The 18,881-nt window shown below is 36.1% G+C and overlaps 3 protein-coding genes across 15 annotated transcripts in view; 1 reads left to right on the top strand and 2 right to left on the bottom strand.

Annotated features, from left to right (window-relative positions):
- LOC118646489 overlaps positions 1-775 on the bottom strand; it is a 69,702-nt gene extending 68,927 nt beyond the window's left edge. The window contains exon 1 of the mRNA XM_036289654.1: positions 382-775. The gene's annotated coding sequence lies outside the window, so the exon portion shown is untranslated. The remainder of the gene's footprint in view (positions 1-381) is intronic.
- Positions 1-8,915, bottom strand: part of LOC105837043 (transport and Golgi organization protein 2 homolog) — a 34,602-nt gene extending 25,687 nt beyond the window's left edge. For 2 of the 12 annotated variants that reach the window (XR_004964177.1, XM_036289830.1), the window contains exons 1-4: positions 8,687-8,827; positions 5,792-5,900; positions 4,991-4,997; positions 4,457-4,600 (exon numbers count right to left, since the gene is read on the bottom strand). Coding sequence is in view for 11 of the 12 variants with exons in the window: in XM_036289830.1 (XP_036145723.1) it covers positions 4,457-4,600; positions 4,991-4,997; positions 5,792-5,900; positions 8,687-8,712 (286 nt within the window). In the remaining variant the exon portion in view is untranslated. Of the gene's footprint in view, positions 1-4,456; positions 4,867-4,990; positions 5,285-5,791; positions 5,901-8,686 lie in introns of those variants that run through there. The other 10 variants (XM_036289874.1, XM_036289921.1, XM_036290017.1 and 7 more) reach the window with 10 other exon arrangements.
- Positions 8,916-9,065: 150 nt separating this feature from the next.
- LOC118646726 lies at positions 9,066-11,621 on the top strand. Of its 2 annotated transcripts, XM_036290297.1 has the most exons (3): positions 9,066-10,646; positions 10,808-10,858; positions 11,195-11,621. In XM_036290297.1, exons 2-3 carry the CDS (start codon positions 10,838-10,840, stop codon positions 11,558-11,560), a joined length of 387 nt encoding a protein of 128 aa, XP_036146190.1. In that variant the 5' UTR covers positions 9,066-10,646; positions 10,808-10,837; the 3' UTR covers positions 11,561-11,621. The 2 variants fall into 2 exon arrangements, with proteins under 2 accessions (XP_036146190.1, XP_036146170.1); XM_036290277.1 differs by having other exon boundaries at positions 9,066-10,858.
- Positions 11,622-18,881: the final 7,260 nt, after the last annotated feature.

Here is an 18,881-nt window from a genome sequence, read left to right as displayed (position 1 = left end):
TTTCTAGATATAATAAGAAATAGTTTACGTATCCTGAATCGGATATAAGAGGTAAGCAAAGGTGGCACAACTCACCGTTGCTCGCGGGCACCACGAGCACCGCGAGGCATCTGCTGCGCTCAATAATCGATAATCATCTCAATTATTTTTAACGATGGTATTTAATATTTTAAATCACCCGAATATTATGTAATAAAAGAAGAAATAAATAGGTGACAAAGAGAGAAAAAGAGAAAGAGAGAGAGAGAGAGAGAGAGAAAGAAAGAGAGAGAGAGAGAGAGAGAGAGAGAGAGAGAGAGAGAGAGAGAGAGAGAGAGAGAGAGAGAGAGAGAGAGAGAGAGAGAAGGGAGAGAACCTATTCGAACCTCTTTACGCACGTACCATCCTGCAATCAATTGATTGTTCTCACCATCCTTCAGTTTATCGGATTAAAAGTACTTTTTTCTTTCTTCTTACATTTTATCACTTCACTCATTTACACACACGCACGCACACACGCACGCACGCACACACACACACACCGTTCATTCACTTGACCGAATTTATTTACACATCAAAAAAATAGTACGAAACATTTAATTATTAAACATTACTAACACTCGACGCGTCAAAATTATTCGAAGAAAAAAACACGTATTTATTCGACGAACACACAACGCGTGTTTACTAGTTACTCGATGTCAGCTGACATCGAGCTCAGCTAAGCAAGGTTTATTGGTTATTGTGTGGTAACACTGTCGAATATATATCTGGAAACACGGCAACTTAAAAATAAAAATATTGATTAATATGATTTACTATTACAATTTGTTGAAGAATATGTTGGAAATGCATACACGGAGACACGGAGAGCAAAAAATTTTACATTCTAGCAATCAATTTGAATATTCTACGTAATTATTTAGAATATTTAGATAATAGAAAATTAATTTTAAATCTGTATTAAAGATCTGTGTTAAAGATAATTGAGATGATTATCGATTATTGAGCGCAGCAGATGCCTCGCGGTGCTCGTGGTGCCCGCGAGCAGCGGTGAGTTGTGCCACCCCTGCATACCTCTTGTATCCGCTTCAGGATACGTAAACTATTTCTTATTATATCTAGAAATCTAAGCTCTGGATAATTTTTTGCAAAAGAAAAAGTTGACTCAGAATATTACTAAGGCCCGGTTCCACAACTCACGGTTAACTGCTAACGGGAGGTTAATAGATTTTCTGTCTCTCCTTAGATAATAATATAGAGAAAGATAGGTAGTCGCTTAATCTTCCGTTAGCAGTTAACCGTGAGTTGTGGAACCGGGTCTAAGAATACGTCTATGCAAGGACATATAGTTATTTTGAATCACCCTGTATATATATTCATTAATATTATTGCTTTTAACAATAACTAAAATAATGCTACTTAATAAAAATAATACTTTTTAGATAATAGAATATTGTGTAAGTTTTTATTTCTATATAAAATGTAATAATAATTTTATAATTTTCTACTATCCTTCTAATAAATTTTAGATTTTAATAGCTAAACTTTGAGAATATATAAAAATATTCAAGAGAAATAAGAAAAAAACTTATTGCAATTGCGTAATTTTACAATTTTTTATCCGAATTTTGGATGTAAAAAGATTAAAAAGTTACACAAATTGCAACAAATTTCTTTTTGTCTCTCTCGTCTTTATATATTCTCAAATGTAATTTTTCGGTGCTGTATAAGTGACCCATTGACAGAAAAACATTGCAGAAACCTTACATTGAAATATTGTAATATTGCATGGACGTTGCGAAATGTTTTAGCAATGTTACTGCAAGCTTGCGGCAACGCTAAAATGTCCGCCCTGAGAAATATTACAATTTAAGGCTACTGCAATGTTACGGTGTAATGTATTTGATGCATTGAAACGCGTTGCTATATATATACATAACGCTTCAAGTTTAGTAAACTTTGAGAATATACAGAGAAAAGAGAAATAAAAAGAAATTCGTTGCAATTTGTGTAACTTTATAATCTTTGCATCCAAAATTCGGATAAAAAGTTGTAAATTTACGCAATTGCAATAAATTTTTTTTCTATTTCTCTTAAATATTTTTATAAATTCTCAAAATTTACCTATTAAGATCTAAAATATATTAGAAGCATACTAGAAAATTAGAAAATTATTATTACATTTTATATAGAAATAAAAACTTACACAATATTTTATTATCTAAGTAGCATTATTTTAGTTATTGTCAAAAGCAATATTAATGAATATATTAAAATTTTTTAGCATTAATATTTATAGCCAATTAATAGCCCTTTTTAAGATTTATAATAAAACACTAAATTAAATAATTTTTTATTTAAAAAATTGTTTAATTTACTGTTCTATTATAAATCTCAAAAAAATTATAAACATTGGTATAAATATTGCACACAAATCCAAATATTTAAATCTCACAAAACTATTTTAAAATGTCACAAATGTCACAAATGTCTTCTTACACGAAGTTGCACGTATATTGGAACACTTGATGCATATTTTTTAATATGTATATTTTCAGAATTTTATTATATTTCCGCAACATTACTGGAACATTTCGGCGTAATATTGATATTGCATGTTTCTGAAACGTCTCTGCAATATTACATTGCAACTCGTAATATTGTAACGTTGCAGCAATGTTGCTGAAAGCTTCTGTGCTGTATGGAATATTATGCGTGTGTGCGTGTGTGTCTGTGTGCGTGCATACATGTATATAATTTTAATTTTATTTTCTTATTATGCGTGTGTATCTGCGACAGAAATTGGAACAGTAGGCTTAAACATTTTTCATTTTTTGACATAATAAATAAAATTCTCAAAACAGAATTGAACAATGGCGCGCGCAAGCTGTATTGCTCTAGTCCCTTTGTAAAAAAAGGCGTGTTAACTAAGTGAATTTCGTTCGTATTAATGCCTTGAGGCCTCTTTTCCGCGACACTGATTAGTTCTCTCGCTTGCCTCGCTTCGCGTTGCGAGAGTAGCTGTCAGCACGATTGAATTTTCACAGCTGTGAAGTTTAATTTTGGCAGTCGCGTGACAGTTTGTTAAAAAAGTTAAGATTGTTGTTATAGAAGAGAGGAAGATTTTTTTCGGAATAGAAGAAACAAAAAAAAGAGGAAAGAAACAAAAGAGAGAAATAAAGAAGAAAAAGGAAGAAAATTATGTAATAAATTAACGTATGTACGTAACGAGAGAGAAAGAGAGAGAGAGAGAGAAGTTCGTTTTTTATATTGATTTTTTTTATTTATTTCTTTTAATTTATTAATTTCTATATGTGCACGCGTACGTGTTAACTAGCAATAATAGTTAATTAATGTATATAAAGTTGCAAAAAATGTTGATCTCATTTTATATAGAAAGGTACATGTAATGTCAAAGTATTTAATAATTTATTAACAGTTGTAATTTTATTTTTGTACACTATGGAGTATCTTACTCGAACGAAAGATTTTCGGAAGTTAGTTTTCATCAGAGCTGACAACATTTCGTTACATTTCAATGTCAAAGTCATACTACTTTAAAAAAGATTTATGTATTTTGTGTATTTTGTATTTCTTTTTTTCTTTTCTTTATATGTATGTTTTTAAAGAGGGAAGAAAATTAGGTAATAAATTAATGTATGTAAGTATGCTGTCTCTCCCTCTTTCTTTTTCCTTTCCTTTTGTATATAATTATTTATTTATATAATTATTATTGCAATTATTATTTTCAAAAAACAAAAAGCTAAATAACGCGCACGTAGCGCGTGCCTGTGTTATTCTAATATTTTAAATAATTGAATGAATACAACTAAACAAATAAATAAAAAATAAATAAAAATAATAAAAAGTTGAAATAATTTGTAACTCTAATAATTCTTATTTATTTATTTGTTTACTTATAAGTTATTTCTCCATTTATTCAATAATTTAAATTTATTTATTTATTCCTTTGTTAACATAAAAAAATAGAATAAAGTTTTAATTGAACAAATGTGTAATAAGCGTATGGAGTCCCATGGCATGCTATACAATAAATTGTAACAAATAATTTTTTTTATAAAAATATTTAAAAATTTACTGCTTAATTTTTCTTTTAAAGAAATATTTTTGCTTTTGACATCCTTTTTTAGAAATTAAAATAATAATAAAATGTAAGAACTGTAAATTAAAAATTTTTTAATATACATTAATTTTTTTCTCCCTTTAATTTATTATTTGTTGATTATTTGATTGTATTTTATAAATTTTTCTTTACCCCTCTTCTTTTTGTTTCTTTCTAAAAATGTCAAAAAAAAAAATCAGTCTAAAATCCAAAAACAAGAGTACTGTAATACCTTAAATGTTCAATTATTATAAATGCATAAAAATTTGATTCTATTTTAATTATGTTACATCTAAAAAATTTTCACAATGTGTGAGTGTTTCAGATAATTCACTGATATTTTTATCGTACCTCCTAAACATTCAGGATGTTCTTCCCAATAGTTGGCTGGTGATGCAGGACGTTTATACGTTTCATCTCGATTTGATGCAATTATCAATCGATAGGTTTTAGCATCAGCATTTGGATTGCGATAAATGAACAAGATGCACATAGCTAATGAGAATTCACACAATTGCTGTTTTTATTTCAATTTATAAATTTCTGTGTTTTGAGTTCAGGCACAATATTATATTTTATTTGTTATTGTTAATGATTCACAAGAAAGAATCTTATACTCGATGGTATTTATATAGTCATATTTCCACGATAATACTATGTGCTATGATGCTGATAACGTTATCAGATATCTCGATCATAAATTAAGATAGTATTATATCGCACAACCTCTAATAATATACATTTCCTTTCTTCATTGAACGCTGTAGATAAATGTAACATTTAAAAGAAGTTAACCGAAATTTTCCAACTTTAGTAGTTTAATAAACACTAATTTTATTCAATTCTACACAGATTGCGTTTTCAAAGATACATTTTAATACTCACATAATATCTAATGTTTTTGTCCAATATATTTGAAGATGAAATCAATGATTAAGAATTAACAAATAAACAAGAGGACAGAAAACTGTAAGGATTACCCGCAGGAGTATTAAAAGTCATCATTAAATGATGCCCTTGAGCAACGGCAAAGTAATTCAAACTCCAGTGCGGTTGGGAGCGTCCAGATGCGCACAGTAATAAACGAACACAGCAGGCTGAGTAAAACGGATACAGTAACAAACGGACACAGTGCGAAATAGACAGTAATAAATGCGCACAGTGCGGAACGGACACAGTAACAAATGCGCACAGTGCGAAACGGACACAGTAACAAATACGCACAGACCAAATGCGCACAGACTTACCACATGGGTTGAGACTTCTTAGGGCACCCCTACCGACGGGGTGGGTACGGGAGGGGGGGCAAAGCCCTCCCCCTTGCATCCCCCCGTGTGTGTGTGTCCGTTTCGCACTGTGCGCATTTGGTCTGTGCACATTTGTTACTGTGTCCGTTTCGCACTATGCGCATTTGTTACTGTGTCCGTTTTGCACTGTGCGCATTTGTTACTGTGTCCGTTTCACACTGTGCGCATTTGTTACTGTGTCTGTTTCACTCAGCCTGCTGTGTCCGTTTATTACTGTGCGCATTTGGGACTCTCTCGTACAGTTTATTAGAGTAAATATCCATGCCACTTTTAAATATGGTCACGATGCTCTAACAAAATGTTTTTCCATTTGAAAAAGCGGATTTAAAAAAGTTGAGTAAAATTAAACTTTTTATTTAAATTCGTTATAACTTCTCACCTTCGCATCGTAGGTCAATTCTAATGGTGCCTTCGAAAGAGCAGATTTTTTTCTTTCGGAAATAGTATTTAAATTTTTTTCTAGACCAAATACATCAAAAGTTATTATGCTGAAAGTATAAAAAAATGGCTTTTCCGTCTTTAACCCTTTAAAGAGTAAATTTTTTCTAGCAATTGTCCAATCTTATTACAGATCTTATTGCATCTATGTTTTTGATTATGCTAAATCCAAGGTCAAAATTTAAAAATTCAAAATGGCGGATCCAATATGGCGCACGCCAAACATCAAAATTCAAAATTCGGTGATAAAAAAATATTACCGTATTCCCCACAAAATTTGTAATAAAAGGGTATCTTTCGGTTTTTCTAAAATTTATAGTTTTTGATTAAAAAATTCCCAGAATTATATTTTTGAAATCATTTTATTCGATATTATGTAGCCGCCATTTTAAACTTTATATTTTTCAGGTCATTTTCATAATCAACAACCCAAAAAACCATTAAATACGAAATTCTGTACAACTTATAAATTAAGTGAATAAATCAATTTCATATGCTGAAAATAGCATTTTTACAATATATTTTGTTGAACACAAAATAGTAACAATATACTTTCTATAACTTCAATTTAATATGACTTAGTTCGTCATCTCTAGAATCTGAAATTAGGGTCTGGAAGTTTATTTACATTCAAGAGGCTTTTAGAACAAATTTATTGTAAAAAAAAGAACAATTTACGTCAGAGCAAATTACGTGTTTGTTTGATAACAATTGCAAAATGCATGATTGATGTAAAACTCGTATAGTATTGCATAGTTCTATTATTAACAAGTATAGAACAGTTTATTTCACGAGATTATATGATGTAACAGACTTGGTTATATCAATAAACCAAAAAAAAAGAGATGAAAAGTATACTTTCCACCGCCCCTGAAAGGGTTAAAAGGTTGAAGTGCGAAACAAATAATAATAATTGTAGGTATCCCTTTTAGTTCTATTTCTCTGTTTATTTGTTAATTTTATATTTGAAAGTTTGTCGAGTTCATTTTATTTAATAATTAAAATTTTAAAAATAATTTTAAAAAATAATTAAAAAATCGAAATGCTTTCAATCTGCTTAAAAATTATATGTATAGAATATTATTTAAGTGTAACAAATATATTAAAATTTAAAAACAATTGACTGTCTGGTTTTTAAGAAAGCAAAATTTTAGTTAAGTAAAAATTTTATACGTGATATCTTATGACAAATGAAACGACTGATAGACCATGTTACATTATTTTTTAAATGCTCCAATATACAATATAAAAAAATATAATAGTGAAAACATTTTTGTATATTCTTTTAAAAATTCAACTATATTCATTGTATTAATGTTTTTACTTAATATATAAGTAAAAAGCTGACAGAAGTATACTTATAAACGAAAAAACAAAATAAAAGTATGCTTATAAACTAAAGATAATTTTTAATAAACTGAAGAAGATAAACTAAACAAAAAATTGACAATACTCATAAAAAAATTATTTAGAAAATTATTACAAAGGTATTAATCTCTTGAGTGTGGGGTCTCAAGATATAACTACATAAAATTATAATGTATTCACTTTTAAGAAAAGTTTTGGTAAAGCATTAGCTAAGTTATTCAAATAAATTGCTTTTTAAGAATTTATTTTTTGTCCTAATCAATCCATAAATTAAATAAAAAAATTTTGACTTTAAAATAAAGCATTTGTTATTTTGCAGAATAACAAATAACTGTGACTTATGCAATATAAATGACTATATTTTATTACAATTTTAGGTAAACAGCTTTTAAAAGAGTAAGTAAATGCAAATAACTTTTACATGAATATTATTATTATATATGCAAAAATTTTATTAAACTCGTAATGCTACTTTTAATCAAATTTAAAAATAAGAATTATTTAGTTGCAAAAATGTGATCTTATATAAAAAATCAAGACCAAATAAAATATAGCACATCAAATTAAACAATTAATTTTTAAATAACGACTTGTTCTAAAATTTTACATGGATTACTTAAATATAATAATAGAACAATGGAATTTTTTGTTAATATTTTGAAATGTGATACATTTATCCTTAAGCATATTAAGTGAAAAAATTTAAATAACATGTAAATAATATGTTATATATGTAATGTAAACAATAGATTTTCAGTATTGATAATGAATTTTGGAAGCAGCCCAAATATAACCATCTAGATTAGATATAAAAATATAAGAAACAAACACAATCAATATAAAAGAATTCTGATTTAATTCTGACAAATCTGTCTTTTTAGCTTTAGTTTTGGTCACATCTATACAATGTAAATACAAGGATGTATTACTGGATTATATCAAAATGTCAGTATATCACATAAAGTTTCTGTTACATAATAAGGATAAAAATAACTATGTACAAACATGTATAGCATAAATAATAATTTGATAATGGTAACTATGCAATTTTGCTACATCAGTACAAATATTGATCAAATGTTTGACATGTTTTGCATAAAATGAAAGTCTCGCAGAAAAAAGTTGCTATATACGATGCAAGGTATTAATCGTTAGTTGATCCTTTTTTTCTTTAATTCTGATAATTATTCACAACTGTTCAGGTTAGAAAACTTATCATTCTCTACAATTTATATATGTTGCCTTCTATTTATGTTAAAGTGAGACTGAGTCACTTCAGAAAAGTATTTTATACTCAGATAGTGACGTCATTATTTAGTGATTTAAAGAAATATGCAAGTAATTATTTTAATGACGAAATTATCGCAATACATGATCTTATTTTTAAAGTGAGTATGCGAGACTCAGTTTAAAGCACACGGTTTTGAAATTGCTTAGATTGTAGGGGAAAAACTCAATTGAATCTCACTTTGAGAATCCAAAAGGAACGTACATTCAACTGAGTTATGTGACAAGTCACAAGTGAAAATTATCCGAGTTTTTGATAAATGGAAACTGATCAAAAATAAAAAGTATTAAAATCATCTGCTAAATGTACGGAACTGCAATTATATACTAGATCATATGAGTCATATGTTTCCATCACGAGCACGAGCAACGAAGGAGGGTTTAAAACCACAGACTTCAAATAATAGACTGTTAACCTCGGAATCAATTCTGTAACTTTCGTGGTGTAAATGCGAACTAGCTCACGGGAGCAGTTGTGGCGGCTTTAGGTTCGTTCTAGAAGGCGCGACACGTGCGCGTAGTAAAGATGGCGGAAAGGAATAATGACACGTGTTGTTTGTCTCGAAACGAATAACTATTTATTAGGTTATACAGAACACGACTTCACTAATCTCCGATAACTAATCTAAGATAAAACAAATAACAAAAACTATAAAAGCCACTCGCTTACTTAGCGTTGATCACAACGTCTTTGGTTTTTGTCGTGAACGACTTGATCACTCGACCGACCCAGAAGGAATGTAAGGATAACATTTTATGTGCGCGCGCGCGTTCGTCTCCTTCGTCTTCTTCTTGTCCGGCATCCCCTCTCCGCTTTTGGCGCGCGGAGCGTTCTGATAGGCTGGCGGCAGTGGTGGCAACTTATCACTAGCGTTTTTGTCCAGCGTGTGCCGTGTAACGTCCCAGCGTCCGGAAAATTTTGTCCAAAAGTTTTCTCGCGAAACTTGTCCGGATGCACGCGCGCTGAGTTACCTTACTCAGTAATGCGTTTCTATGGCTCATTCTTACTTTCGTTTAAGTCGTCATTATATAATAATAATTCAAATATTAAGCACTTAATCGTACTTTAAAATTACGTACATATATATATATATATATCAAAACCATATATTACATATATTACGTATACTTTAAGTTATATCTAACATTATTTTAACTCTCTTATCGGTACGAACGCATAGGCAATCGGATCGTTTAAACTTCTAAATTCTTATTCTCGTATTGCTTATGGGTTCATCGAGGATTAATTAACTGTAAGATAAATAAGAACCGGATATTTGTAAAGGCCCCTGCACGTACACTGTCGGATGATTAAAGAAACGATATCTCGTCAACCGAATCCTCAAAGATTCAAACCGAACGGTTCTAAAACAAAATCTGCTATTATCAACACGACGGCGACAGGATGTCGCGCCTAAAGAAATACAATACGAAATTAATCCGTGTAATATCCGGACTGCGTGTCGTCGGAAGATTAGGTGAACCATAGCTAGGCATTTAACATAAACAGTCCGTAAGATATCCATTTCACGTTGGCGACGAGATGTCGCGCCCAGGAAATAATTAGGATTGATAAACCGGCAAGATATTCGGTTGTGAAAGCGATCCTAGCCGAAAAATATTCCGGATCAAATGATCGACGAAATCCTAGACGAGATATCTCCAATAAACATCCGCACACGTGCAAACGGTCTCACGCGCCTTATCAGCGGCCCCCGAAACTCGGTTCCCGCCAAGCCGCCGAATCACTCCCACTCTTACCGACTCTTGCGCTTCGTGTTCCCTACTCCGGAGCGCTAGCGGCCGCTGAGCGCAGCGCCGATTTTGCTCGATCCTTTTGTCCGCGCCCTATTTAAATCCGCGCACAGAGGCCGGATCGATCATTATTTTTTCGACACTTGTTCAGCATACTCATTCAGCGATTAGTTCAGTTCTCAGTCAAGCGTCACTTTTTAATCTTCAAGTTATCTGCAACCTCTCTCGTACAGCTTCGCGATCAACTCATTGTCAATTAAGTTAAACAGTGCGTGCTCCGACAGACTGCCATCATCAACATATCTCTGTGACCTTCAACCGCCAACCTACATCAACCATCTAATTGTTACTGGACCGAGCTATTGCTTCAAACTATATTATAACTCGTGAGTACTGATTAATTATTGTTTACTTTCGCTCCCTAGAATATTTTCCGATATTTTCTTAAATTGAACTGCGCCATATTATAAGGAATCCTTTCGATAATAAGGATTATAAGGATTAATTGTCGATCCACTTCCAAATAATTGTAAATCAACTCCTCTAGGTACAACCCTCTCCCCTCCCTTGTGCCGCGATGAATTCTACAACACCTAAAGTGAGTAGGCTCAATGATTAAACATCGTCAGTGAAATTATAAAAGCCGGTATATTTGTGCTCAACGAAACCATAGATTCCGCTAGCGAGCATTCTATCGCTTGCCAGCGATATAAGTGAACAAAACCGTAGATTCCGCTAGCGAGCATTCTATCGCTCGCCAGCGATATAAGTGAACAAAACCGTAGATTCCGCTAGCGAGCATTCTATCGCTTGCCAGCGATATAAGTTAGTTAATTATTCACAAGCACGAATATACTCGACGGCCCTAATTTCCCTTGACACAGAAAGATGCTTAACTAAGCGTTCACTCGCTTAACCAAGCGTTTATTTGTAGACCATCAAGAAGAATCGCCACCGCGCTGGAAGAAAGAAAAGAGAAAAGATCCTTAAAGCTCAACAAAAAGTCCTAAAGCGGGCTTTCGAGGAAATTGAGAATTTCGTGGGCTACCCGCTGGAGCACACCTCCCTTCCTCCTCCAGTCACAGACGCTCCGCCAGGAAGAGCAATCTCTTCCATTGACTTGTTCCAAGAGGACACCGTCCCTCTGGAAAATTATAACCAGTTAACGTCCAACGCGCCTGAGATAATTACGCTCAGCGATTCCGACGACGATCCCCCAGAACTAGAACCTTTAGATCCAACAGCAGAATACAATAGCGATACAGTAGCACAAATCATTATATTTCCGCCCGAAAATTAAGCGATACTTGTAATAAATACTATACGTTGTTTTATTAATAAATATATACATATATATATATACACCCAGATTTCTTGTACTTAATCTTAACTACATCAAGGTCACACTAACCAAACCCCACAAGGTTTTCCATCGGCAACAAGCTCTCGCCATACCCGGGTAGAGTCCGTGTAAGCGGGCTGCCCGAAATTCAAAAGGAGAGCTCCCGCGTCGGTCAGGCGACCGAGGCGTCGCGACGCACACATTGAGAAGAAATATCCCTAGACCCGGACGTTACAGCCGCTACACAGTGCTTCGTCTCGAATCTTTTACAGCAGCAAGCGATCGACAATCGACTAGCTGCTATCTCCTTTCCTTGAAGGAGACAGCAGATACAGATAGTAACCCAGGTAGCAAGCTCACGTCATTTTGACGTCCCAAAATAGTCATTTACTGACTATTCTTGACGTCACGAAATGACGCCCTTATGACGTTAAAATGACGGTCGAATGTCACAAATTCCTGACGTCATGAAATGTACCGTATTTTGACGTCCTGGAATGACGTGAGCAATATGTTGTCAAAAAGATCTCTAAAAGATATCCTGCTTCTGAAAATGATAACATAAAGAGACTTCTGAAAGATAACATAATGTCAGAATGTTAACCAATGCGTCGTTTTTTGAGAACAGAAAGATATCATGAAACTGATATCTAAAAGATTTTTTAAATCGGATATCTTTAAACTGCAACTAGAGAAAAATAAAATAAAATAAAAATGTAGTAAGCATAACTAAGGCCATGGTGGCCGTACGTGATAGAGGCTCTTGTATTTAAGATAAATAATAATTTAACTTTTGGAGTAAACAATGACTCCAAGGACGGTCGATTCCGAGTTCGAAAGACGAATGATGCGAAGACGCGGAGCGAGAGTCAGTCTGTTCCCAGCGCCCGACTTGTTAACACATTTTAAATAAAGACCCAGCTTATACGAAATCTTTATGTGCTTCTGCTTATGCATGTGCTTATGCCGCTTATGTTTCTGCTTACGCATCCCTATTCCGTCTCACATTTAATCATTATCCATCCCTCCTCCTATAAAAATTTCATTTTTTTTTAAATTATTTTTATCAACAGCACATACTAAATTTAGGACAAATGTTTATTAATTAATTGAATTTAAATTATATTATTTTATTTTATTCTTACTTGCCGCTGGTAGGTTTGAACCCGGGACCTTAGGATTACGAACTTTGTACTCTATCTGCTACGCCAATTTGACTCATCGGTATGGGTACTTGTTATTGTCTACATATACCTATATGTTATAAACTGACGCAATTATATTATTTTTTATAAAAGCAATTAAATTTTGCAAAACATATTAAAAATAAATAGCATTAATTTATTTACTTATTAATTTCATTGTTAAATTTATCTTTTTCTATAACCTTAATAATTTGATGGAAATTAATTGCGATTTATTTAGCATTAATACTTCGAAGCGTTCAAATGGTTAATTAGATGGTTAACTATATAGATCATACATTCTAAGCCCAGCGAGAAATAGTACATCGAATCGACATCGATTCGACGTCGAAATCATCATTTCGATGTTGATTCGACGTCAAATTGGTGTCGAATTCATTATCGTTTCTCGCTGGGAGAAAAATTATAGTACATTTATTATCTTGTTTTTGTACAGTACATGATGATTTTAGATTTTGTGCATTTTTTGTGCGCAGTAATTGTAGACAAACCGTTATTTTTGAAAACATTATCTTTATAATAAATTTTTTTAATATCAAATGGATCTCATTCAGGATGTTATAGGCTGCGTTTCGATATTTACTGATCAGTACTGAAAATCTACAGTATATGTGACGTAAACTATAGATTTTCAGTACTGGCAGTGAATATCGGAACGCAGCCATAGTGTTGTCTGATTTCTGAGTCAACTACGACGTGCATGGTTCAAAAATCGAACAGCATTGTGATATCTTTTATGAGACAATAAGCTGATATTATAAAGATAACATTTTCAAGAAACTTAAATGAAACTCTTCAATGAGATATCTCAAAGACCGCTCTTAGTAGATCGTCTCTGATAAATGTTACCATTTTGACATCATTTCCAAGATATCTAATGTTTTCTTAAAAAAGTTCTCTTAAAGTTAAATATAATATCCCAGCAAACACAAAGTTACATGTAACGTGCTTGTTAGTTGTAATTTCCCACTCAATAATATAATTGCAATATAACACACGTGTTATATTAGAATTACATTGTTGAGTGGGAAATTACAACTAACAGGTACGTTACATGTAACTTGGTGTTTGGTGGGATGCTTATATAATATGCTTATGCCTTACGCCTTAAATCTTATTGTAGACACCGCTTTAGACCGTGTCTAAAATACGTCTTAATGACGTCTTTATGTCCCGATTTTGGATGCGTGCTGTCTGGGAAAATAATCGTCAGATCATGACTGAAATATGACTTCGAAATGACGTCACATCATGACGTCAATTTTAGGTCATGTAAAAAATGGTCATTTTAACGACATATGACCAGATACGACCATTTTGGGACGTCAAAATGACGTGGGCTTGCTACTTGGGAAGGCACTATAAAAGTGAGTATTCTCACGTCCGCCATTTTTCTTCAGACTAGTCAAGTAACTAGCATGATGTTTTATATATATAATACATCGCAATAACTTTTACAGTCTCAAAATCATAAATATCGTGTCTTCGTTTTATTGTCGCATAAAGTTTGGCGTTTCCAAACATTGTTGACGTATATATGTACAAAACATACCTAACTTTTCATGCTAGTTACTTGCTAGATTGAAGAAAAATGGCGGACGTAAGAATACTTACTTTTTTAGTGCTCTACAGATAGTCGAGCGCCGCCGTTGAGCAAGCTGTTCGCTATCCCCTCCACTTATAGCACGCTGCTGTAAAAAGATTCAAGACTGGAAACACTGCACGGGAGTTTGTTCGACAAGAAATTTCTTGTCAAATGGTGAGATTTAAGAGAGAAAACTGAAAGACAAAACGAGAAAGAAAACATGGAACATCGCACACTGCCCAACAATCGTCGTGTTCAGGCTATCGATTGTGTAATTTTTCCTCTAAGACGGAAACGTGAAGTGAAAAGTTTCATGTAACTACTTCTTTCTATTGTGTTGAATAGAAAGAAACAGTAACTTGAAAGTTTTCACTTTTCACGTTTCCGCCTTAGGGGGAAAATTACATGATCGATACACAGAGCTGCTATTCTGTAACCACTTACGTGGTTACGCATCTGGGACGCTTCCGTTTAAACTCGCGCACCGCTTCCGTATGTCGCGGACTTAATGTGATTCTGTCCGCCGAAATGATGTAGCCGAGAAATTCTATTTTTTTCTTAAGAAACTGGCATTTTTCAAAATTTAACTCAAACTTATATTTTCGTAACGTGACTAGAACTTCGCCGAGGGTCTCCAAATTCTGCTCCACTGTCTCTGACGGGATTAGTACATCATCGATGTACACTATTATGCTGTCGGCTCTAATAAACGTGTTGAGTATCTGGATTAACCATTTCTGGAATTCCGCTGGCGATTCACAGAAACCAAACGGGAGATACTTATATTCAAACTGGCCGTCCGGAGTCGCGAACGAGAAATATTTAGTGTGTTCCGGGCGTACCTTAATTTGATGAAAACTATCTTTTAGATCTAATAGCGTAAAAACGGTTTTGTACTCAGCCGCGTCATAAAATCCTCGATTAACGGGAATGGATACTTTTGTTTATTAACCCTGCTATTAAGCGGACAGAGGTCCACGCATAGCCTCATCTTTCCATTTTTCCTTCTTACAGGTACCACTCGCGAACAATACGATGAGGTACTCGGCTGGATCACACCTCTATCCAGCAGATCGTCCGTGATCTCCCTCAGCTCAAGCCGCTCTACTTGTGCAAAACGACGGGGAGCGTACGCATAAATCGACGTATCATGTAAGTTTATGCCTACCATATAATCGTCGTTTACAAACGTAATTTTGTGAGACTGAGTTTCGAGAATTATCTCCTTCAAACGCAACTTTACTTTCGAAATCAATACCCGTATCGTCTATTATTTCAGATAAGCGACCCTGGTGGTTGTTTTCGATCACGAGCAAGGGGAGAGTTGAAAACAAATTAACTTTCTCCTCTTGTTCTGTCAACAACGGACGATATACCAAGGTGAGCCTTGTTTGTTCGAGAAAGTCGCGACCCAAAATAATATCCCCGTTAAACAACTTATCACGCATCACGTAGAGCCTAACTTCAAATTGCTTGCCTGGCAACAAGTCAAACGAAATCTTAGTTTTAGCTATTCCGAGTAAATCCAACGGTTTACTATTTAAATTTGTCAACATCTTATCGACCGGGTCGAGATTATTACTATTCGCATCGAGATATTCTTTATACGTTATCCCGTTTATAAACGAAACAGGACTGCCGGTATCCACGAGTGCGGATAAATTACAATAATTGTTTTCTATCTTACAGATGCCCACCAACGGGCCGGAGATTTCGAGACGACTTTCATGCTGTGTTGTTGCTTCCCGCACGGCCGCTACGGACTCTGCTTCCATTGGCTCGTCTTTCACCGCTGCTGAGGCTTCTGACGTCCGGGACGTGGCCGCAGGACGGGTTCCGGATCGGGCCGGTACGGAGTCGCTTTTCCTTCTTTTGCTGGGGCAGTCGAACTGCCGGTGCCCCTTGAATTTGCAGTAGAAACATACTGTTTCCGCTCGGCATTCCATGTGTGAATGCCCCTTTCTTCCGCAGTTTCGGCAAGCGTCGAGATCCTTAGGCTTCGAGTTTCCCTTCTGCGTCGGTTTTCTTTCTAATTCGTGGAGGCCTCGCGTAAGAGGTCTCATTTTCTTAATAAATTCCTTTACCGAATCTGCCATCATCGACAGAGCTGTGAACTTGAGCGAACTAATAGTAATTCCTCCTGCTATTAAACTGATAGAGTCGGTCACCGAGAGGTCGAGGTTGCTCATAAGCTCTAGTTTGTCCATCGTATAATCGACGAACGTTTCTTTGTTCGGTCTCCAAATCCGGGCTTCAATCTTCTGCATGGCCCCGTACATTGATACTCTATTGTCAAAAGCTTTAATTAACTGCTGCTGGAAAACCGTCCAGGACTGTAGCACTTCACCTTCTTGCCTATGGTACCATTTCTTCGCAGTTTTCGTAACACGACTGGATGCTGCGAGTAGAGTTATTTCGTCCGGGGCCGCGCGTATTTGCGCTATTGCGTTTACTCGTCGCACCCACACCTTCACATTCTCGTGTTCCGTGCCACCAAATTCCGGTATTTGCGGTACGAGGACCGATACCTTGACGGGAGCAACGGTTGCTATCGAGGTTGCCGGGGTTGCTTGGACATTCTTTGGAGAATTGCCTATCGATGTCGGATAAACCGGGCCCGCTGCCGGTCCTAAGTCGAGAGCTTGCCGGACTGGCGGAGTGTTATGCTGTTGCCTCCGCTTTGTGCGAGGCGCTTGAACTGTTGTTGCTGCCTTTCCATAAATCGCTGCTCTCTTTCCTCCATCTCTCTCTGACGATTGAGAAGGTCAGCGGTTACGGTGGCCAACAGTTGTTTGATTGTATCTACGGGGGGCACGTTATCACTTTGATTGTACGAGGTTGCAGAGGCGCCGCTCTGCTCTACGATATTCTGCATCGGGTTTAAATCTTCTTCGTCAGGATCGAGATGGGCCTCCGCGTCTTCACACGCGAGGAGCATATCGATTAGTTTGTCGCGGTCGACCGGTATTTTTATCTGATCTGATAAACCGGCGCGCACGGCTCTTTTCTTAAGAGATTCTGTATCGAGTTTCACTAATTTTGCACAATCCATATTTAAAACTTTTTTTTTCCTTTTTCTAGGATTGCTGGGCCGGAGACTGCCGCACCAATTGCCCTTCACGAGGCCGAGAATACCAGCGATTAGGCTGCCCACCACGTGTCTGGCACCGGGCATCGCGTACCGCAGAAAGCCTGCACGAAAATGCGGGGTGAGCTTTCCCCGTTGAATGAGATCGAGGCGCGAGCCACTCAACGCGAGTTCCACGCACTTTTCGAGCGTTCTCACACACACAGCGAGACCGAGATCAAGTCCGACGGGCACGTGCTCTACGGCGGCCGCGGAGCGAGGTGCGACGAGAAATATGCGGACCGCGCCCAGACACGAGGCGAGCGAACGGATGCCTTTCACAAGGCACGAGAAGGAAAAACCGGAGCACCTATGCTCCTGTCACCGGGCGGGACGAGTCGGAGCCCTTAGCCACGAGGCGAGAAAACGAGATGGATCGGAGCCCAAACCACGCGGCGCGGAGCGGAACGGCTGAAGCTGGATCCCACTTCTGAGGTTGTAAGTCTTTTCTTTCAAGTAACCACGGGTGGCCAGGAGATCCGGGATCGAGGAAAGCGAGACCGAGAAAGTAACTACAACGTTTCTAGGAATAATACTTAGTAATATATTTGAATTAGGTACACGGACCACTAGAGTGACACGACTGGCTATCATCACACTCCGACTACGACTTAGCGGTCGCAGATTGCGGCCCCGGTAGCATACGGTCGCATGGGGAGGGGATGAAGACTAAGGGCAAGAACCAATCATATACTGAGCACTCACTTATTCTTTAATATGATTGGTTTTTGCTCTTAGTCTTAATCCCCTCCCCATACAACCGTATGCTACCGTGGCCGCAATCTGCGACCGCTGCTACGACTGCCACTACTCCGATTCTTCCTCGAGGCGGCCACATGCGGCCGGCCCTCTACGCTGCGCCATTTCCGGTGTCTGACGCATCCGGTTTGCTCTACGCGAATCTCCAATGGGTAAAAGCGCTACCTACCCACGACACACACGCCACGCTCAGATACCAACTGTCACCCTAAGATCTAGTTAGTTAGTTACATTAGGTTTCAGGCCTTACAATTTTGATACATGCAAAAATATGCGCAACGACACTTAACGACATCGAGTTATCGGTAAGTGGTTACGGAATAGCACTCCAGCAGACCGAGCGGATCACTGCTCTAGTTTACACCGAGCACTTAGTACGCGTATCAAGTAGTGAATTTAAGCTGATCAGTCAATGATTAAACACTGTCACGTCCCGGAGGACAGACCTTCCTACTTCCGGCGTACCTAAGTCGCTGAAAATAGTGGCGCTCTCTATGCTTTTGAGGCTACCTGCTGGGCCGGCAATACCTCGGGATATCGAGAGCTAGGATCGGTATAGGAGAATTAGTGCGTAGGCGAATAGAATGACTTTTATGGCAATTA

This window comes from Monomorium pharaonis, chromosome 1 (assembly GCF_013373865.1).
Source record: "Monomorium pharaonis isolate MP-MQ-018 chromosome 1, ASM1337386v2, whole genome shotgun sequence".
Taxonomy (NCBI): domain Eukaryota; kingdom Metazoa; phylum Arthropoda; class Insecta; order Hymenoptera; family Formicidae; genus Monomorium; species Monomorium pharaonis.
This window is presented reverse-complemented; position numbering and strand designations above follow the sequence as displayed.

Coding starts and splice junctions, on each gene's coding strand:
- LOC118646726 (XM_036290297.1), top strand. CDS start 10,838: ATGAATTCTACAACACCTAAA. Junction 10,859..11,194: donor TGAATTCTACAACACCTAAA/GTGAGTAGGCTC, acceptor GTTTATTTGTAG/ACCATCAAGAAGAATCGCCA.